A 23,929-nucleotide genomic window follows, 5' to 3' on the forward strand; every position below is an offset into this window, starting at 1 on the left:
TCCAAACACGTAGCACCGATAGAACCTTTTAAGGTTCTATATAGAACCTTTTCTTCGAAGAGTGTAGGGTGGTAATGTACACACACTGCAGACACAAAGTGAAATTTGCATAATAGTTCCTGAGATCCTCCATGTTGTTCCTCTGGTCTGGGAGAATACAGCATACAACATATTTGTTATTTTATGATTTGATAACGGTTGCCTCATAAACTGTACAGCATTTGATGTTCCCTTGAGATGAGGGTGTTCTTGCACACATTAGTGTGCATACAGTGAGTAAGATCTCGTACCAAGAGGGGTACTGAGAAATCAATATTAATAAGTTGTAGAAAGTGTCTTATGCTCACACCCTGATGTTTATCAAGGCTTCTGGCATGCTTCAGACACCAGCTGCGGAAGAGCAGCAACCAGGCCAGGTCACACACAGAACGGCGCTTTTAGTTTCTCGACAAAACCCACACATCCACTCATACACACGCATTAACATAACCACAGGTGACACTGCGTTTTTCTTGTTGTTCACACTCACAAACAGACAGAGAGTACAAGTATGTGTGTGTGTGAATATCTGGAAATTCACAGGGTGAGTAAAACAGACCAATCTGATTTCATGTTAGTCTGTGTGTACGTGCAAGAGTGAATCTCACAAAACCAGTCAAGAAAGTGTTAAGGTCATATTTAACCACAAATAAAAGCCCCAAATGAAATAAATTAGACAGTGCTTTGCCTGAAGAAAATTAATCATATTTTTTAATCATTTTTGTGCATTTTGCATTAGAATTAATCACGCACCCTGCCCCCAGTTCTCATTACCGAAAAAAAATCTTAACTCTCATGTAAGTTGACCAAAAACAGCCATGTATTATTTGATTTGTATATATGTTATGTTGATATGTAACTATTTAAAGATGCTTATTACAATAATGAGGATCTAATGAAAATCAATCGTATGTAAAAGGTCATACATTTTGGTCAAAACATGTTTACTAATGAAATATAAAATTAGATAAATGTAATGAAACAGAAAATAGGTAGAACCTAGGCATGTTCTTAATCGGTTTTCGCAAGAATCACCCACCCACATGTGGGACAGGTTATGGGAAGATGCTTTGCTGGAACACAAACTGGGCGATCAGACCACAGCAAGATGACTAGAACATCTGCAAGCGCACCGCTGGGTCACACCATTATTACCACAGAACTCACTGAGGGAAACACATGCGAACCAGCGACGGCTGCTTTATTAGCAGATGCACAGCGCAGTAATTCTGACACTCGCGGATGAGTAACACATGAGATCAGTGCTCACTACCGATCCCCTAAATGCTATTTACATGACTTCTCAGTGAAATCATCCTCCAGTAAGGGTTAAAATGTACTGTAATTTGTATGTGTTAAGCAGTTTTGCTTTGTCATTGTGTGGAAACGTGTTCAGAATAAAGAAAATAAAGCTTATATGTGACCTATGTGAGTATTTTTGCATTCGAGACAACATAATACCATGAATTCGTTGCAGATTTGGGTTGAAAATTAAAAATCTGTTTCACTGTGAACAACAATGAGTTGTTGTTACTTAAAAAAAAGGAAGTGTTTGAGGTTGCCTTCAAATTTTAAGTTTAGTCAACTCAAATATCCAAGTTGTCACAACTTGAGGTTTGGGCCGATATATGATGCCAAGGACAGAGCCGGCATGGTGTGAGACTTGGTCTGAAGATCATCTGTGCCGATTTATAAGAAAATATAAAAATTTATTTAGGGGAGTAGAGAAAATAACTCTTTTGGAGCAATATTGAGGTGAATCTTGACATATTGGGTATGGTTTAACGGAAAAACTAGAGGAATATGGACCATCATTTTAGACCAAGCCATTCTAAAGTTTCGCAATAATTTTGGCATTGTCATCTCTGCCAATTCTGATGACGATTGGACAAAGTTTAATGGATGATTAGAGTGAAAATCATTTTTCGTTAAGGCTCGAAATCGCAGGAATTTAAACACCCTTTGCATGAACCAAGAACCAAATGAAGAAAGATGTATTATAATAATAATAATAATAATAATTATACCCGAGCCACTATTTCAACATTTTTCACCAACTACTGTAAAAAGTACACAATTTCACTGTATGCTGATACTATTTTTTAAACAGGTCAGTGTGTTATTGGGTCATGTTGATCAAATTTACTCTCTAACATCCAATTAATGCCGTCTTATTTCCGTTACGCAATATATATTTAGCCCATGAATGTGTGTGCGCATCTATGCTTTTTCACATGCATCACCAAAGTGCAATGCACGAAGGCTGGCCAACCACACTTCCTCCAGACTTCACTCTCTCTCTCTCTCTATACATCAAACTCTCTTTGCACTTCTTTGAAACCCATCTGCAGGGAAGTGAGTGAACACAAGTTTCTGGAAATGGCTTTCACTGTTTTATAATATTGACTGATGAGTCTGCAGAGCTAGAAATCCATACAACCCAATCAAGCGGAGCATCTGAACGTCACACTCACAATAACACTTACAGAACATGAAGAAGATAAGTGATAACATGAGAAGTGACAGGGCGTTTTGAAAATCACTGTCTTCTGAGGATGTATATCAGGACAGAGGAAATTAAACTTGACCGTATTAACTCCTACAATGACAGCTTTCATAGTATATTTTTTTCATTACCCTGCTGAAACAGCCTCGCTTGTTTAAAACCCTTGTGTTGTGTTGAAAACCCTGTAACACTTGAGGTGTCAGAAATGGCCGGCTTACAAAAAATTGCTTATAAATTGCTCATTATGCAATATTATCGCCACAAATTGGATTCAATCTTTTTGTCAGCTTGTTTTCTTTAATTTAGGACTGGTTTTGTATTTAAGCATCCAATTAAATGTAGGCAACTCATTTTTTGAGTGAAAAAAAGCATTATTAATAATTTTCATAATATTAAATTTAAATTAGTACAATGACTAGTATAATGTTTTAATCAGAAAGTTTGCTTTTAAATTTTTATTTTGTACAAAATGGCACAAAGTCACACTTGTGGTGTTCCTAGTGTTTCATGACCGGCCATTGAAAGTGAATGGGAGAGACTGAAAATAAGAGAAAAATGCATGTTCATTATGTTCATGTTCACATGTGAGCATGCAGACAGAGAGCCCTTGGACCTGTGCACATGTGGGTACATGCAAACACACACACACACACACACACACACACACACACACACACACACACACACACACACACACACACACACACACACACACACACACACACACACACACACACACACACAGGTGTTTCACTATATTAGTGAGGACATTACATAGACTTCCATTGATTTTATATCAGGTTAATGATACTTTCTATCCCCTAACCCAACCCCTATCCCTAAACCTACCCATCACAGAAACATGTGCAGAACAATAGATTTAAATAAAAACATGTTTTGGCTGATTTATAAGCCTTTTAAACTAGTGAGGACCAGTCCAATGTCCTCACTAGTGGGTCATTTTCATGTTTTACTATATAAGTGAGGACATTTGTGTCCTCACAAGTATTGCCAAACAAGGAACACACACACACACACACACACACACACACACACAATTTTGAGTATATTGCACACATTCATCCGCAGAGATAAATTGTTTTGTACCCTGAACTGCATCTAATATTTATTCATCCATCTGACATTACCACATTCGAACACCATAAACCGCAAGTGTAACAAGGTGAACCCCACCCAACCCCCAATCAACTCTCATTCTACAATTGTTGCATCTACAATTTTAAAGGTGTTCACAATCAGGGCCGTACCCAGGATTTTCTAAATACCGAGGTCCAAATATGAATTTTGGAGGGTTTGAAAAAAAAAAAAAAGTCCCTCCTTTACATATGCATTTTAAGACATAAGAAAATCAAAGACTCAGCTAACTGTAGCTTTAAAACCAGGTCAGTGTCCAGTATAAATTATTTTAAAAAGACAACAGATTTTTATAAATGAGAATCTGGTTAAATGTTGCAAAAAAATTAGACTCCAAATTAGAAAATCAGAAAATCAGTTTTGTAGTTAAATTGAGCCAAAGACGACATATGTGTGACTCCGTCTTTGAAAACCTAGCTAAAGTACATTTTTGTGATTTACATTATGTAAAGAACATTTTTTGAACATATAACCTTGATATATTTAATGTTGAATGAGTAAGATCATGTCAAAGATAGAAATCAATGTGAAAATATAACCAATGAGTGAAATCAAAATGTGATGCTCCTAATCTCAATATTAGATTATGAGACTTTAGTTTGGATTTCACAGACAAGAATCACATTATGAGTAGCAATTAGGAATATATTGTAGGCTAATGCTTTTTCTATTCTGATCACAGTGGGCTATCTGCTTTTTCTGTCTCATCGCCATCATCTCTCTTTCTTTTTTCCCCAGTCTCCTTCTCTTGCCCTGTATCTTTTCTCTTTTCAAAGCTGCGCTTTGTTTGAAGCAGTCTTTTCATTTTCGTCTGTATCGGTAAAAACAAAGTTGTAAATGTAAATTTACTTAAAGGTGCACTATGTAGTATTTTTGCAGTAAAATATCCAAAAACCACTAGGCCGGTGTTATATATTTTGTTCAGTTGAGTTCTTACAATATCCCAAATGTTTTCAACTATTTGTAAATTGTGAGAAAATTGCGATTTTAACTAAGGACCGGGACGTTTCAGCATTGCATTTGACAGAGTCGCCTGTCAATTGTTCCATATCTGCGTTACCCTCGGTTTCGGGTTTTATTTGGCAGGAGCGCTTTACTCTTAGCAGTGTGAACAAGTGAACGCACGGAGTAACGTCATAACATCGTTTTAAACCCACTTAAATGTATCTAATATGATAAACAGAGCTCCATTACCTCAAAATCATAACCGGAAGAGCTGATCAGTGCAGGCGACCAGCGACTGTCTCCCGTCCCTTCATAATAAAAGTCCCGGTGTTCGCGAGGCGGGTATTTGTTTAACAATCACTCCAGCAGCCGTGCTCAGCTCCACAACACTCGGTCCTGCTCTGCTTCACTACAGTAACGTTAATAACCGCATGCATGAACGTGATTTCTGCCCGAGTCCTATTTTCCACCGGCTGTGATGAGAAGACCACATCTCCAAAGATGCTGCGCTCACACGTTGCGTCATCAAACTACGCATTTGTTTTGAATAGGCGCCCTTTTCCATAGTGTTCCATAAAAGTTCCATAGTGCACCTTTAAGGCTTCCAAAAAAAAAAAACTGGTAAAGAAAACGTTATTAGTTTGCATTCCTGATTATTAAGCGCTCTTGCGATGTTGTGATGTCAAACATCAGTCGTTGTTTGAAGCGCCGGTTGGTGGTTGTGGCATTTGTCCCGCCTCTCCTCCACTGTGATTGGACATTTATGTTCAGCCAAAGTTGAACTGCGGACGCTCAACGCGTAAAAATGGACAAAACCTGCCAGGTGTTGGCGCTTTTGAAAAGTGCGGCGCATCCATTGGAAACAATTGAAAACATACGCCGGGCGAGGCGAGAACACCTGTTTGTACACGCCGCCTTAATAGCCTATTATTTTGGAACTTCTGTTATGTACACCTCGGAGAATTACCGAGGTCCGGACCTCGGGGACCTCAATGGTGGGTACGGCCCTGTTCACAATAGGGCTGTCATTTAAAAAAAAAAATCTAATTCGAACGGATATCAAATATCAAGCAATGTATTCGAATATCTACGACCCCCCTATCCCCCGAATAAAAAAAAAGACCAAAAAAAAAAAAATCTCCGCCGTAACAGAGATTCGATCACAAATGCATTAACAGTCTGACAGTCATAAACAGGACTCAGGCCACAGCCTGTATGGTTAACGTAATGTTTGAAAAAGCAGGTTATCAGCTTAATCAATATGAAGCGCCACTAAGCAATCACCACAGCTTTCAGTTTGTCTAACGTTACCGCATCAGATGTCGACGCCGTCCTCTCCAGCAGCTACAATTTTGAAGGTGTTCACAATGAGACTCAGGGGCGGTTTACACAACACCGTTTTCAACTAAAACCAGAAAACTTTTCATGCATTTGCCCGTTCATTTACACGACAGCTGCGCTTTGGTGGCCTTAAAACGCAAACTTTTAAAAAGGGGTTTGGAAGTGCAAGCTTTTGGAAACTATACTGTTATCGTTTCACAAATTTGCGCAAATGGTGACGTCATGTGCATGCATATTACATGTTCAGTCCATAGTAGAGTTTCTTTACAAATTGACATCGCCATCTACTGGCCTGGATGAACATTAATGCGATCTTCGATCTCGTTTTCCTGCGTCCAACAGATCTGTTGGCAACGTTTTGGCAACGCTGTGACCTGTACATCGCTGTCTTGTAAATGTAGGCACATTCAGTAGTTTAGCTTCTACATTGCGTGCTGTTGGCTTCCTTTACATATGTTGAAATGAAACAATGATATATACTTCTGTGGTTTCTCATCCTAATACTGCACAGACAGGACATTAAACAGTTTATTAAAGGTGTGTTTCTTGTGTTTGCAGTCTGGGTTGTGCTCACAAACACTAACACACACACACACACACACACACACACACACACACACACACACACACACACACACTTCTGCTAATTTAAAAAAGAGGAAGCACTCCAGAGCTGGGGAGAGGGAGGGGGTGCAGACCAATGGCTAATTGGGGTGGTCGAAGAGCTCATTTCTGTTTTTCTTTTCCTTTTTTTCTCTTTTGTTCCTTTTCTCTTAGGGTGGGTGAATTATTGAAAAACTCTGGTTGCAACACGGTGTGATGCAACTGGGCACATTGTGGCCCTCAATATAGACACATGTGCATCTGTCAATCCTAACAACATGCATGTGGATAGAAAGAAAATACACACAAAAGTGTGTGTGGTAACTCTATTTTAGGGTTCAGATTTCACAATTAACTAGTTGCTTAGCATGCATATTACTGGGATATTGGCTGTTTATTACTTATAAAGCACATATTAATGCCTTATTCTTCATGACCTTATTCTACATCCCTTAATCCGACCCAATACCTAAACTTAAAAACTACCTTACTACCTATTAATAAGCAGTAAATTAGGAGTTTGAGGCAAAAGTCATAGTTAATAGTGAATGTGTTCCCCGAGTGTTACGGTGTGTGTGCATTCATATGCCTGTCTGTCCTGCAATTTTCAGTTACAAAGAGCATTTAGGTGAAACTTCACTGACAGCACACCACCACAGAGGGAAATCACCAACACCTCAGAGAGCTAAATATATTTCTATGCAGTGTCAGTTTCAACGGCAGCCGCTCAGAAAGTCCTCTTTACACAAACACTAAGGTGTTCACATGATAGACAACATACAAATCAATCAGAAGGCATGCTGCCTGAAAATAATCATAGCCTTTTTAGCGTCTGACGTCATTTAATTGACCCTAAAACACCTTTATCTGCAACTGAAACTCAAGTCATGTCATTAGGCCTTACAAGACTGCAAACAATTGGTGTGAGCCCAGCCTGGAGGCGTCTGTGTTAGAGAAGAAGAGTTTTAAGGGAACCCAAACAGTGACTGTGCTTTCATTAGTATGAATAGTCACTCACACATGTGTGTGATGTGATTTGTTTGGGCGTGTGTGGGACGTTACTCTCTCACACACACACACACAAAAACTCTGATCTCACATCATCAGAAAATGACGCCATATTTATGACCTATTGGTGACCCGTAATCATCATCCTAAATAAGATGAAAAAATGGGAGTAATACAGGCAGAATTTATTTAAAGGACAGTAGTTACGTATCAAATTGGGTGGAGCTGAAATAGCATTTCCTGATAGTGTTTTATTTTGGCACTGCTCCCCATAATTCTCAGAATCAAAGCCAATAAAAATTGCAGCAATCCTAGAATCTTCTAACATGTTCTGGCATGGCACAGCAATTCAGAACATTTACCACAGACACATTTTATTTTAAGTTTTAAATTAGCTCCTTTAAGATCCTTAATTAAGAACAATAAAACTGAAAGAACAAGTGATTATCTTTAATGAATTACTTAAAAACCACACAAAGTACCAACATCTATTATTTGCCGTCCAAATGCCTTTGGTTTGCAAATATACATAGCATATTAAACTTGCATCCAGTTGTGATACCGTGAGCGCTGACATATTAATGACCAAAAAATATCATCAGTGTGTGGCTACTGTTGTAAGTCCAAACGCTTCCTATAGGCCCTGTTTACTAAGATGAGTTTGGGTCGATCTGATCTCAAGCTAAATACAGGCGTAAACCGGGTCTAAATGCTTTGAGCTTGTCTATTTTCCACCACTTCCAGAGGTAGTTGAAAACGCATTTGACCGGATGCTTTCGTAGTGTAAACGCTCATGTGGTCAAACGTGTTCGAAAAGCCACAAAAGACTGCCTACTCTCCACCTACTGACCTAATGTGTAAACATTATGTTTACACATGCGTGCTAGCCAGACGGGATTTAAACTTTGTTGGCTGAAGACCCGAATTTGGGTTCAAGATTTTAAAAAAAAATGTATACTAAGAACAATGTTCTCTCACCATTCCTGATTTCTTACACACACACAGTGTTCAGTGTGGTCTCACAGTCTTGTTTTCCTATTGTCTCCTTTCGCTTTCATATGTAAATTACGTGAGCTTTTTTTGGTCCATTTTTGAAAGATCTCCAAAAACTCATACTTTCCCGTCCGGATAGCCTCCCCTTGAAGAAATCAGGACAGAAGTGGTTAAAAGTGGATAAAATAGATGGAGTAAACCCCAGGTGTAAACAGGAATGTCTCTCCCTTGTCTACTTGTGACCCGATCTAACAAATCTCAAAACCAGGTGTAAACAGGCTTTAGAACTCAAAAAAAAAAAAAGTTTACACACGTATACTTTTGCTTATTTATTTACTAATAAACAAGTATGGGTGAGTACATAAAGGGTGCGTAAGTGTGAGTACATGAGGATGAGTAGACCTACATAAAGTTGCAAAACCTTTTCTAGTTTTCCGCCCTCCTTGAATAATTTTCTGTATTTATCCTTGTGTACTCACCCTTACGTACAGACCCTCATGACGCTCCAAACACGACGTTTTCATAGGAGAAAAACAAGGATGAGTTGGTTGTAACTGTCAATCTCCAAAAAGAAAAGAAAATAAGTCCATAGGATATATTCTATATGCAATATTCCAGGGCTTCTCCATTTATTTGATGGCTCGGTGTGAAAAATAGATGAAAATTTAAGTCATATTCACTCAAAATCTGTCCCTCTGTCGAAGATAGCACACGCCAGAGCATTTGTTTCTTTATGTTAGCGCAGCACAGTTCAACGCCATATAACTGAAGAAACTGCATGCAAACCTCAACATGAAATATTTGAATATGTGAAAATAAACCAGACATTTTTAAAATGTTACGCATATTCAAGTGGACTATTTTGCACTCTGACAGTAAACGTCACAGTAAACACAGTGTGTTTCTAGTAGCAACGGCTCGATTTCCTACACAAACTGATCGTAAAAAAAAGTCACCTAAATGTTGGATGTACCAGTAAACATTACATTTTCATTTTTGGGTGAACTTTCCCTTTAAAAATAGATTAGACTTTCTTTAAACATTAGGTTATATTTATTCAAGTAGACCATTTTTGTAACAAGCTCGTTTAAACATGGCAAAAACAGATTTCTATTTCTCATATATCTCTTCTCTAAATGTCCCTTCCAGTATCACCACTGTTGTAGAAATCGAAGAGAAGAACATTACAGCCTGTTTAACTGGCATCTGGCGTGTCGTCAAGTGTCTTCACTTGTGCTCTCTAAATATTTCCCCTCCTCACTGTCGTCCATATGCCCCCTGTCTGTCTGCCCGAGCCCTCGAGTGCCAGGGCAGCGTGGCGCGGCCTTTTCCTGCCAATCTCGCTCATCCCGTTGACATCCGCATGCCTTGTGCTAAAGGTCTCCGACGGCTACGAGGCTCCTCGGCGCATTACCTGCAGCTATGCGGCGGTTTCCGCGCAGTCACAGCGGTGATTAGCAGAGCGTTCATTAGCGCGATTATCTGCGGACACAACAGACCCCCAGACCCACGGCACAGTGGGATAATGATGGCCGAGTGGGGGTGCTTGAGTTTTAAATGCCAATAGCCATCTGTTAGCACTAACAAGACAAGCTAACTCGAACTTTCGTTAGGTTGTTTTTTTTTTATTCGCACAACCTTAATATCAATCAATCAATCAATCAATCAACTCGTGCTTTTACAATAATGTTTCAAAGCAGCTTCACAGTGTTAAACAGGACAATATTGCAACACAATTTAGATTTTGGCTGTACAGTCGTTCTGGTGAAAACGCTGATGTTATAAGCTTATTTTAATTTATGATACAATGACAATGTTGGCAGATCAGTATTATGGTTTATAGAATTAAATAAGACCTAATTAATTAATTGTATATTTAGTTGAATACCTTAGATCATGATTTTAGTGTCCCCTTATATGCTTGTGAAGGACTTGTACATTATTCTCCTTGCCCGTGGGGACAGATAGAGTCACTCTTACCTGACTCATGACTCCTACAGGCCTCTCACGGATCAGTGCTGATGCTAACGCTAACCTTGCCCAAGATGAGGGAGAGATGGTGCTCAACAGCACAGTTTTCTGGGAACAGTCCTGGTTTTTGCTGTCCTGTCAAGGAAGTCATGTTAAATTTCTATAATACTGTTTGTATGTAGGCTACTATATGGTTTGAAATGGTTTAGCTCCTCAGTACTTGAACGAACTTCTACTGCATTACAGTCAAAATGCCAACCATGTTCCTGGAGGTCCCCCAACACTGCACATTTTGCATTTCTTCTTTGTCTGATACACCCATTTTGGGTCTTGGAGCCTCTACTAATAAGCTGATGATTTGAATCAGGTGTGTTTGATTAGGGAAACATGCAAAATGTGCAGCGTTGGGGGACCCCCAGGACCGAGGTTGAGAAACACTGGCATGATATCAGAAATCGGCAAAAACTTTGTGTTTGCGCGCAAATCCCTTTAGGCGAGCGCTCACAATGTTTCCTAGGGAATGCAAATGTTTTTTTTTTAGGGGAGTACAATGATTTTACGAGCAAACGCACACTGTAAAAATGTAAAAAATAAGTCACCTGGTTGCCTTAAATTTTTGAGTTCATTGAAATTCAAATTTTGAGTTAATACAATGAACATTTTCTGAGAATCAACAACCTTTATTAAAATATTTTGTAAGCATATTGGGTATTTGTGTCTGTTTTATTTGTGATCACGCAGTGAAACATGCCAAATAGTGATATTTTCATGATTTATCACATTTTGTTTGTGGTTCAGATACAATAATATTTTGAGTTTCTATTTATTAAACCAATTTCCTTGATTGTACCAACTCAAATTTCTTATTTCAATAAAAAAAAAAAAATGTTTTAAGGCAACCAGGTTACTTTCTTATTTAAGTTAAACCAACAATATTTTTTTTTGCAGTGCAAAGTTTCAGGGGAAGGCAAAACTTTTGTGAGGGATTTTTTTCTTCTGACCATGATGTCTCTTTAGCATCTCCATATTCAGCAGATCCTTTTAACAGGTGAAATAACACTGTAAATTATTGCTGATAAATCCTTATGAGACAATGAATTATGCAAGATGATTTAATAAAGTTTGCGCTCATCAATTTAATGGTATTAGCGTGATTATTTAAATGAGATGCTAATTTGCGCTGCTCTTGATAGGTTGTGGTCATCATTATGGAAATGATCCGGCTGCGTTTGTGTTCTTTAATTTACACGTCGTCAGTAGATCACGTGCAAAACTTTCCACTCCCATCTTCATCTTTTGGAATTGCACGCTCACGTTAATTTGCTCTGTTAAGTAAATCTGGCCCTATAGCCATGTGTCCACCAAAGCGTTTTTTTCTGCAGCTGGCGTATTTTTGCAGTTATTTTCAATGGGAGTGTCGTGTATTTAAAACGCCAGAAGCGTAACGGGGCATTGAGCGTCTATTTTATACTTTCTTTCTTTTTTTACAATAGTGCTCGCTGCAGAGCATTTGGAGCTCAAGGGTGGAGCTTAACCTGTTTAATAGGTGAAGAGATGGTTATGAGTGGGGTTAGGGTGTGGTTTGGGAATGCAGCTCCACCCATCCTGCCCACAAGAGAGGGGGGAGCTGGATCTCAGAGGGGTGGGGTGGTGGGGGTGATGGCTCTGCAGAGAGAACTGTTTTTTACCGGTCGCCGTGAGTTCAACTTAGGGGTAGCGCAGCGCTCATGACTGTCACTTTTTATCTAGCCATCCAATCACAGTGGAGGAGGGACGGGACAAATACAACACCGATCAACCGCCACATTCTGCTTGTTCAACATCAGCAGATGACAAAAACTAGCATAATAATGCAAGAAAATCATTTAAAACAAGAGCCAGAGCAAATACATTACATAGCATCAACATTTTTATATATAGAAACAATATAGAAACAAACTACCGTATCTGTGAAATGAGATACTAGAGTAAGAGTAAGAGTAGTGTTTTCATCCGGCTAAAAACGCTTTGGTGGATTTTTTGGAAGATTATTGTATACCAACATGAGAATCAATTTCTCCGATAATATTTCAGCAATCAATACATGTGTTTTCTATCAGATTTGCAAATGAAACCAATGATCTCATGTCAAACAGATTTCCAATAAGGCCGGATATTGTCGATGGTTCAGTAGTCAAAAGTGGTTCGAAACATGCATTATATTAGAAGTCTTCTGAAATTAATATGGGACTATATGAGCTATTTTTTTGTAGTATGACGAACTGTTATAAGGAGCTTTTGTGTTCCACGATATGACCCATGTAGGTCAAATATTTTGTGAGACTGTCAACGTGCATTTCCTATTCCACTGCAAATGAACAGAAAAGCAGATTTCTAGGAGGAATGTTTGGAAATCTTGCTGTTCCGATTTCATCCGCTCTCGCTCGGTCTCTGTCTCTGGCGGTGAAGTGAGCATTGATGTGCTAATAGTCGGTGAACATATTTAAGTGTTCCCTCTCTCGGCTTAGCCACAGGCTCCATGTTCACCAGCTTGACTGATATGACCGCAGGCACACGACTGCCGCCCTTTCTCTCTTTTCTTCAGCTTTTCTCGTTCACCCCACGCCGTACCTTCTTCACTGCCTTAAACTACAATCTGTCAACCCAGATTATCTTTTCACTCAGAACAAAACGACACTTACACGGAAATCGCTTACATGAGGCGAGATTGTGTTTGTGCGTATGAGCAGCATGATGAAAGACGACGCACTTGCTGTGCTTTAGAAGCTCCAGTAAACATGATGAAGGGATATGAGAATTATCAATGTTCTTTTAAATGTTTTTTTTAAAGGGGAAGTACTGTTTACAACTTTCTCTGGTGTCTCTGCCTTCAAAGAAAACAGAAGAACTCTTCTTTGTAGTTGACTTTGATCTGGACTTGGTGTGATGAAACTGACAGACGTCTGACGTCATGCGAGTGGGATCAATTAATATCGAAAGCTGTTTGATGGGAAAATGCAAATAAAGAGGGAAAAATATAGGCCATGACCACCTTTATGTTACTTATACAGTAATATATGTGGACAGATTCTGGTGGTGTGGCAAAAAGATCAAATAAAGGTTTTAACCTTTTTGCGACATTTAGTATTAAGTGATGCAGTGCAGCGGCCCACATAAACCAAAAAAAAAAAAAAAATCCAAAAATACATTAGTAAAGCAAATCTATAAAAGACCACTATATGATACAGCAATTCTTAACAAGAATGATATCTAGAATAGGAATTGAACTTTTGCGGTGGTGGAATGAAGAGAGAGGAAGCCAACTTCCTGTGTAGCCATTTTGATTTGAAGATATCAAAGAAGTGAGACGGAAGCCACTGCTCTCTTTGCAGATACCACATGGTTACGGTTGGATGTCTTATTTTCTTTTTTTTTCTCTAGCCTCACACTTTCACTATGACTGGCTCATTCATGAACAAAAACTACTTTTGAATTGAAAAAAAGACTTACTCATTATTATGGTAGACAATGGAATCAAAATGAGTAGCTTGGCAGTATCATTTATTGTGATGCAAACAATATGTCAGCTAAAACTGTACATTTAGCGTAACGTTTAAACTATGCACATCCAAAAGTGTAAGATATACATTTTTATGAATATATGCATTCCTTCCTCAAAACTGAACCTGTGGTGTTAAAGCATTATGCTATAAGACTTCTGAAGAATGTGTGTGTCCGTTAAGTTGAAGAATGACCTCCACCCTGATCTACACTGATGACACAAATAAAAGTCCACTCAGATCATTGTCAGTGAATCATTGTCACTCCAAAAAATTATTCAGAGGACAGTTTGTGTGTGTGTGTGTGTGTGTGTGTGTGTGTGTGTGTGTGTGTGTGTGTGTGTGTGTGTGTGTGTGTGTGTGTGTGTGTGTGTGTGTGTACAGTTTTGCTCAAAAAGTTTACATACACCTGAGAGAATCTGCAGAATCTGTCCTTTGTTTTTCCTGAGCAGTTAATGTTCAACGTTCTTCGGAAATTTTTCAGTTTTCCAGGATCTTTTGCATATTTGAACCCTTTCCAGCAGTGACATGAGTGTGAGATCCATCTTTTCACACTAAGTGAAGCATTCAAATAAAGTGGGGGTGAAAACTTTAAAATAGGATGAAAATGTCTGATTTTTTCTTATTTTGTTTAAATATTTTAAAAAATATATTTAGAACTGCCCTTCAGAAGCAAAAGAAGATACTTACATTTTTCCTGGAAGACAAATTAAGTACAATTTACCTTGATCTTCAAGGTTTTTTCTTATGGAGCATCAGTGAATGTTTGAACCTTTTTTTAATAGTTGTGTTTGAGTCGTCTGATTATCCTCAGTGTGAAAAAATGGATCTCAAAATCATACAGTCACTGCTTGGTATGATCCCTCTTATTTTGTTAAAATAATTACCATTTTGCAGATTCTGCAAGGTGTATGTAAATGTTTGAGCATGACTGTATACAACAGTCAATAAACCTTTCAATATATATTTATATATTGTAATATTATCAATAACTCCAAACCACGATGTTGTCCTAGCTGGGTACTAAACTTTATTTTGGAAAAATGTACAACTCAATTTTTTATTATTGTTTCAAAAAATGTAACTAATTTTATGAATTTTCCCAAATATTTATTGCAAAACAAATGCAGAATCACAATCAGGGTGTTAAACTGAATTTACCTTCAATTTCGGTAACATGATTGCAAATTTTTTATACCTAAATAACGCAGCTCATATAGTATTTAGTTTGACCTCCTGATCCGAAAAGGTTAAGCATCATTTTTCTCTGAACATTGCCTGTTTACTAACATTGCTTAACATTTATCCACTGCAGCAGGAGGGGAAGGTGAGTGTGTCGTCCTGACAGGAATGATATAGGTGAAAGGTTCTGCGCAGCTGCCGAATGGCGAAACATGGGTTTGCACCTGGCTTTAAGCCAGCCAGTGATGATTCAGTCTTATTAACATATTGAGGAGACAGTGGCTTTCTTTTTGGGCAAAACAGGTGTTCGCATGTGGTCGTGTGTGAACGTCTTCACATGCCGCAGGTGTGAAGTGCCATTGTGTCTGACTACATGTTCCCTAAATGTCTATGCATAAAGCATGAGAGACCATGACTATATTGAAATAGTTTGCATTAACATGTCACATTAAAGTTGGTCTTTCAGTCTCACACTCTTGCGACAGCATGTTGTGTACGTGCTGCCTCTCTCTCTCTCTCTCTCTCTGCCTTCTCAAGTGTACTCCCCCTCCTCCACTCCTCCACTCCTCCATTCCACCTCTCCATGTGCAGAGGCGTCTCTTCTGGACTCAGGCCCACATGGGAGAGGTTTCCCGGTTGTTCAATAAGGAGGAACTACTGTGTGGTCTTGCCCATATATGGGACTGATATCAGTCGTCAAATCGTGAGTCAAGTTTATTCCTGATCAATAGAGAGCTATGGCTTTCAACTTATACTTAAACGTAAAGACTTTTACAACATGTTATGGTCTATCTGTGGGACTCTTAAAACTGTGAGAAAGGCCTATTATTACTCATGTTCTGTGTGTTATGACTCAGTCATTAAAATCACTCAAATACATATGGTCAATATCCCCTCAAATAAATCTGAATTATATATTACTCATTTAGCTAGCTTTTACTATTATACGCTTTACAATAGAGGGCCTTATAGTGGGCCCCTCTTGACTTTTCACAAGGGCCCGGGATGATGTGGTAGCCCTGACACATTCATCTGGGTTAAAATGATCCAATCCCATTTTACGATCCTGTATTTAAGTTACTTAAATGGCCAGTTTTGTTGTGCAGCTTAAATTGAAGGAATAGCCTATTTAGAGCCTGACATTTAAAATAATTTCCACTTGTGTGTAAAAGAACTGCTTTTAGACATTCTGCCTAAAATCTTCTTAAAGAGAAGAACATTGGGTTGAAACCATTGGGGTTTTCCATTTTTAGAAAAACTGTTTGTTTAATGTTTAGGTTAGGCTATATCTTTTTTTTTTAAATGCTGGGTTGTTACACCGATCAAATATGGACAACCCCAAACGTTATTTTACATTTTTGAATTACATTTTTAAACCCAACGGTTGGGTTTGTCCATATTTGACCGTTGAAACAGAATGTGGTTCTTTAACGCCGTCTAAGGGCTGTTTATTTTATTTTTCTCAAGACCACAACAGTGTTTCTGTTTTCTTGGCCATGGGAATTTTTTCTTAAAAGTGCCTATGCAACTATTGCGGCCAGTTTTTGCGTCTTGTTTATGGAAACAAAAATAAGAGCGCAGTCTCCCTTCAGTTTTGCACTCTCGCCTCCAGCGTTGTTTTCAATCTCAGCGGTTCCTGGCAACAACGTCATCGCCCATCTGACAGCTCGAGGAGCGGAACGAACTCTTGTCCAATCAGCGGCGGCAGCGATTCTCCTAGACACGCCCTCGAAACGCCGAGTAATAAAAGTAACGCCGAGGCGCAATTCTCGTAAGACTGAGTGCGCACGGAGCCCGAAGACAACGCGTACGGCTGTTTGTAAATAACTCGGGAACAGCGAAAAAGCACTTTTTGGACATCAGCTGTCAAGGGAAAACACCTGTCTACTTGGTACAGTAAAGTTGTTCAAACTCATTTTGGAAGTTTCTTTTCTCTTTGACATCTTTTTTGCCTCATGTAATATTACGAGGAGAACAAAATTAACGGACATTAAAGTGTAGCTACAGTCAGCTCAGAACGTCCGACGTAATTTCTGTTCACATGTCAACAAAAATGGAGCAACCGTTTTATCATGACGACTCGTTTCTTTCTGCTTATGGTCATCCAGACGCTGCCCTGCACGACTACAAGCTCCTAAAGCAGAACATGAGCGTGGGCTTCACCGAACCTTACCGGAACCTCAAGTCCCTCCGCTCCGAAAGCGACTTCTACACCGCGGCGACCGGAGACGTGGGCTCGCTGAAACTCGCCTCTCCGGAGCTGGAGAGACTCATCATCCAGAACGGTAACGGTGTCATCACATCACCCACCCCGGGGCAGTATCTGTACACCCGGAGCATCACAGAGGAGCAGGAGGGCTTCGCCGACGGCTTCGTGAAAGCGCTGGACGAGCTCCACAAAATGAACCAAATGCCCCCGCCGAACGTCTCCATCGGAGCCGGCGGACTGTCGTCCTGCTCGGTGGCTTCGTCCGTCTTCGGCGCCTCCCTCCAGCCGGAGACCCCCGTGTACACCACTCTAAACAGCTGCAATCCCAACACTAACCTCACACCTGCAGCCAACTACCCGACAGCAACCATCAGCTACCTGCCTCACCACCACCACCAACAGTACCATCACCACCAAGCCACGACGCACCCTCATCATTTCCAACATCCGCAGCGACTTGTCACGCTCAAAGAGGAGCCACAGACCGTCCCGGATCTGCAGAGCAGCGACGGCTCTCCTCCCATGTCTCCAATCGACATGGAGGACCAGGAGCGCATCAAAGCGGAGCGCAAGAGGCTCAGGAACCGGCTGGCGGCCACTAAATGCCGGCGACGGAAGCTGGAGCGCATCTCCAGGCTGGAGGACAAAGTGAAAATCCTAAAGACGGATAACGCCGGACTGTCCAGCACCGCGTCCCTGCTGAGGGAGCAAGTGGCCCAGCTCAAGCAGAAAGTCATGACCCATGTGAGCAGCGGCTGCCAGCTGATGTTAACGCCGAAGATCAAGTCGTTTTAAAGCGAACTGCTATGGTGAACTGCACGGACACTGACAAATGGGAAACACTGGAAGAGCAGACCATGTTTATGATGATGCAAAAAATGCTGTTGCTGCACTGAGTACGAGCGTTGTATATTTCTTAAGTGTTTTCTGTAGAAAACTATAGTGTTATAGTTGTTTTCAAAACAAGGTACTTCCGTCTGGACAAAATAAGAGCACTTATTAAAGTGAAGTGACTGAGTGACTTGTTGTTAAGTGCTGCCCTATGAAAACATTCCTGTAAGTTATTGATTATTGTGTAAGTTTGATCCAGACTTTTCATGTGTTTCTGTTTGTTTTGTTTAAATATTTTTTTTATATTTAAGTAAAAACGTTGAAAATCAACTACTTGTTTGGGGTTGTTCATTACAAGCACAGGAGGAAAACGAACGCATACGGCTTTACGTTTACGTTGGAGACGTGCCCACGTTGGCTTCTTTTTTCCTGCTGACGCAATGCCCATATATGGGCTGTTTTGCTGCATGTACGTCACTGAGGGTAGACTTGCGGGAACCCCCGCCCACGCTACCGGTCAGGAAGTCCGCCGCGCTTTCGGGTCTGACGCTCGGATGAATGAAGCGCGTGTGAATGAGAGAGAATTTAGCAACTCGGGATTTTCCCCAGAGCTCAGAAACCTTCCCAAAACAGTTTCAGCGAAAAGAAAACTAGAGATAAAAATATGAGCACGGGCATTTTCCAAGTACTTTGCACACATACACAGACACAAAACAGCAGTCGCGAGCACAAAAATAGAAAGAGAGAAAAAAACAGATCGCAGTAAATAAGAGACTTGTAAACGAGAAGTGACACTTTTCCAGTGAATACCGGAAAATATACCGGTAGATTTTTCTAACTGTCCACTACTCAAACCACACACCCACGCGCTTTTAAGGCATATGCTCGTGTTTTATCACATCCTTTATTATTTCACAAGTCGCTGGTTTACTTCATTTTAGTCAGGCCCAAAATACAACACTTGCGCCTTTCATTTTTGAGGAATTATTTGGACATTCCAACAAATTATACCTTTGAAATGTTGTGTGACTACACGACTGTTTACATAAACAGCTAAACGTTGGCCTAGTCCAGACACTGACAAACCCATATATGAAACAGACACCCAAATATCATAATTTTGTATTTATTTGTGTAATAGATTACTGGACATTTTGTTTTATTAAAAGGACTTGAAGTGATGCATCAACAGCTGCCATCATAGATAGTTGGAAAACGAGATATGTATAGAAATATCAGCGTTATATTCACTTCTGGGCACATAGGCCTACCCTTATTGTGTCATTACCGACCTTGAGAAAAAGTAACTTAGCTAACGGGTGAATGAACTGTAAAAACCTTTAAATTCATACTGTATCTGAACATTCATAAATTCACTATTTGTGATTATTTACATTCCAAAGAACCTCTTCAGTAGGCTATGAAAAAACACCCATTCATGATCACGTTCATATCAATTAATCTTGTGTGCGCTAATCATTTGATGACAGTGTAAACATAACACCATGGTGTTGAACACTTACACTTCAAATCAAATAAACGCAGAAAACAATACATTTAAATCAAAATCAACACTTATGGTTTTAACTGTAGCTCCAGATGATAAACTTCTGTGTGTAATAATCCCTCGAGGTATGATTTCCCGTAGCCTTCACTGTAATATTGTTGGGTGTGTTTTATCATGAGAAGATTGCCACTATCGTTTACTTGACCACAATCTACAAATCACGTGTGTTTGAACAAACACAATCTGTAAGACACCTCATGATCATCCTCCTGACATCATAGGCTACAACTCTAGCAATCAACAGACATATATTTTCATGACTCAATATTAAATATATATGCCATTATAAAGGTGTAAAACATTAGTTAGAAACTATGTTACGTTAGGCCTAGGCTATATTAAGTTTCTTTCTACTCATAGCCAAACATTTCCATGGACCCCTAACACTCTATTTCGACACCAGACGCCTGAATATACATTAAAACACATGTTTGAAATGAATTATATAGCAAGATTAATATTGCTTTAATTCTTCAGCTGTCTATGAGGCGATATATTCTGACAGTTAGCTAGTTCTAACAAATGCAATGAAATACTGCCATCTCCCGGCCTGTTTTGTCCTAATTTAAAGGGACGGTTCACCTAAAAAAATGAAAATGTTGTGATTTGCTCACCCATGTGTTGTTTCAAACCAGGGACCTATACCATGAAGGCGGTTTAACTGGCCAGCCAGATATGTTGAAGCTTAGCCAAATCCTGGTTTTAGGTACCATTAAAGTGGTTTGGCTTTTAGCTGTGTTTATCGCCATAGTAACTTGGATAAGAGATCTCAAACTGAAACTGGACCAATCAGCTGTGAGCAAAGTGACACACCCCTGAGGCCATAAAGTCACTCCCCCTTTCAAAAGTTCACTACAGCAAATTGTTTTTAAATACTTAAAGGGATAGTTCACCCAAAAATGAAAATTCTGTCATCATTTACTTGCCCTCATGTTGTTCCAAACCTGTATAAGTTTCTTTGTTCTACTGAACACAAGATATTTGGGAAAATGTTTGTAACAAAGCAGAACAACCATTCACTACCATATAGGGAAAAAATACTGTGGTAGCAAATGGTTGTTCTATCTGCATCGATTGTGGTGTTTTGTTCTTGGGTGTAATAATGAACACAGCCGTCATTTTGATGTTCATAAACCCAAACCGCTGAAGACCCAGTATTGTTTTTGAAGGGAATATTCCCCCCGATCAACATCAATGCTTTTATGTTGGCGCCGTGCAAATAATTTCTCACCAGACTGCATTATAAACGAGAGTCAGTATAAAGCAGGTTTGGCTAAGAAGTTGCTCCTGAAAAAAAAAAACATTATTTTCCATAATGTAATGAGCTCTCTCTCTCGTGTGTGTGTGTGTGTGTGTGTGTGTGTGTGGATGATCTGAAAACACCTATAAACAAGTAAGCTGTATTTAAGAAATCTCCATTTGAGATGTTCTGCTAAAAGTGTCATTCAGTCTATATTTTAGACTTGTCTTTTTTTCGTCAACGATATTGCATGTTCATATAACGTTAGTCACAATGTAGGCTACGTAGTGACTGTGATGCAGTCTGAAATACAAGCATGCAAAAACATCATAGGCCTACTTCAGCTCTCAAAAATATTAATATATATCTTATATTTTTACAAAATGATTAGCCTTGTCAAATGACTGTCCTTTTAACTTATATGGTGGAAAAGGTGACGTTTGCTAGAAGGATCGAGTGAACGATCTGTAAGCAACGTATCTACGGTTGTATTTTGTAATATAAAATAATATTAACCTGTCATTAGACACTATTTAGTTTGGTATGGTACTTGGTGTTTCCTATTGTTACTGTACTAGCATCTAGCGTTATTTAGACAATGCGGTCTATCTCTCGCTGAAGTACTTCTTTAATTATAAATTTAAATCTAAAATAAGTTTCAGTTAAATTGTTTAATATTTTGTTCTACTCAATTTAGCATTAAATGTATTATTTTTTTCGTGTTTATTTAATTATAAAATATAAATATTTTGATTTAGTTTATTTAATCTAATTTAATTTATTTAATAGTTTAATAACTAACTAATATATTTTTATTTTAATCTAATTATCATAAATTTTGTTCTAGACTTTTCCACTGACTCACTGTCGTACACGTTTTCTGAAGTCAAGATTGCAAGACAAAGCAATATTATATGGCATTGAAATTAAAATGAATACCGGTATGTTCATGTGAACTGCAGTTTATGTTCATTTACAAAATACTGCTGAACTTTACAGTTTATTTCTATTTCAATCTCATAGATGCACAAATGCATGTGCTTTCCTGTCCTGTTCTTTGACCTGTGGGATGTGTAAACATATTAATTAGACATTATAGATTAAAGCATGTGAGATGCAGGTGATGTCACAACTCTAATTGCATTAATTAGGGTAATTAAGGCTAGACATTTGGCGAAAGCATCTTGTGTAGCCCTGCCTGATGTCATGTTTTCCTGTCGTGCCATGTTTCAGAGCTCAGCGTCCATGTGTGCCGGTAATTGGGGTTACAAACTGTACGCTGGTGATAAAGTTAACGTACACTAAGCTTACTTTAAATATGGTTATAACGGTGTCTGTTGAAACACTCCTGTGGTGACCTAATGTCAGTGATTCAGCCCTGTCAGTTGTACCTAACACTGATAGATAACGTTACGCATCACTGACAAGCCTACATTTACAGAAAAAAAAAAAAAGTTAATCTCCATTGTAACATCAATCTGTCAATGAACTAATACATTAGTAAACACGTAGCATTCGCGCTAACGTTACCCCTGCCAGTACATAAAGACAGCTCAAAGTGATATTACGATAACAAACCATTCAGAAATATCCAGCTCGCCAGGCCGTCAACATGTTCCGGGTTCAAATTGATACTATGGGTCCTCAGAGTCCCTTTGCCATTCTTTCTCCAAAATATACTACAAATTTTGTCAAAGTAACTCTCCACGTGTGTGTCAAAACCTTTTTACGGTCTATGGTCAAAGCGCCTCACAGAACAGAGGGGCGGGGTCATTTATCATTTAAAGCAGTTTGCACTGAAATGGTTTGCTGAAAACCGAGCTGATTTGATTAGGTAAAATGAGTGAACACTAAGGAGAAGTTTTAATTTATGTATATTACAAACTTTTCATTTAGACACTAAATCATTAACTTATACAAAAATGGCATTATGTTCCCCTTTAAAGGAAGATGTGTTCAGAGTTTTGCAGGCTGGATACGGTGGTTGGTTGTAGAGCTATTGGTAGTGCAGAGGGAATTTAAAAGGCCAACATTTATCCCACCCCTCGGATTGAGCCCTAATGGTGTGTTCCCAGACCCATCATCTTGAAGTGGGTCTGGCTTGACAGGCTAGAGACTAAGTACAAATGTGGTTGAGACATAGACAAAAAAAATCGTTTTATGACCGGTCTCAAATAGTACAAGACTACTATCCAGTCTCTTTCTCTCTTTGAGTGCACTAGACTGCTTACAAAGCAAGTAAACCGAGTCATGTACTGGAAGATTTACAACCTGAGATTGTTGTCATTTAGTGAAAACTGCTTGATGAGTTTGCATCTCCATTAGTGGGTGAACCTAGCCTGGATGCCTGCCAAACTTAGTCCCGCCCATAAAATGTTTAGGTTGGGCGGGTCGGTCTGGCCTTGCTCCATAGAGGCGTAATTATCTCCGAACAGAAACTGTTCAGACCAATGAAATCATCAGGGCGGGCTTTAGACAATGACGGACAGATGATCAACAGTAACGTACCCATGCACATCATCAAAGGGGCTTGGATTATATTTGTTCGAATCCTAAACGGAGAGCTTGTTTGTATCTGCATTCACCGTCACTATTTCTCTCAGAAATGATGATGTTGGGTAAGGACTCTGTGCAACATTAAATAATATTTTTACAACACCGGCTAACATCGTTTATTCCAGCGCGTGTGCAGACAGGGTTGCCAAGTTTTTACAACAAAACCCGCCAACTACTAGCCCTAAACAATAGCTTGGGGGGGGGGGGAGAGAGAGAATGGTGTTTGGGTCTATTTATCACATAG

General features: G+C 39.2%; 1 protein-coding gene across 2 annotated transcripts; it reads left to right on the plus strand.

Annotated features, from left to right (window-relative positions):
* Positions 1–17,019: 17,019 nt before the first annotated feature.
* Positions 17,020–18,652, plus strand: junba (JunB proto-oncogene, AP-1 transcription factor subunit a). 2 transcript variants are annotated; one of them, XM_067440900.1, is made up of 2 exons: positions 17,020–17,173; positions 17,391–18,652. In XM_067440900.1, the coding sequence occupies exon 2, from the start codon at positions 17,429–17,431 to the stop codon at positions 18,284–18,286; it is 858 nt and encodes a 285-aa protein (XP_067297001.1). In that variant the 5' UTR covers positions 17,020–17,173; positions 17,391–17,428; the 3' UTR covers positions 18,287–18,652. The 2 variants fall into 2 exon arrangements, with proteins under 2 accessions (XP_067297001.1, XP_067297000.1); XM_067440899.1 differs by having other exon boundaries at positions 17,050–18,652.
* The last annotated feature ends 5,277 nt before the right edge of the window (positions 18,653–23,929 follow it).

This window comes from Pseudorasbora parva, chromosome 4 (genome assembly GCF_024679245.1).
Source record: "Pseudorasbora parva isolate DD20220531a chromosome 4, ASM2467924v1, whole genome shotgun sequence".
In the NCBI taxonomy this organism is placed as follows: domain Eukaryota; kingdom Metazoa; phylum Chordata; class Actinopteri; order Cypriniformes; family Gobionidae; genus Pseudorasbora; species Pseudorasbora parva.

What these genes read in the sequence shown, in the direction of transcription:
- junba (XM_067440899.1), top strand. Translation starts at nt 17,324, where the DNA reads ATGTCAACAAAAATGGAGCAACCGTTTTATCATGACGACTCGTTTCTT.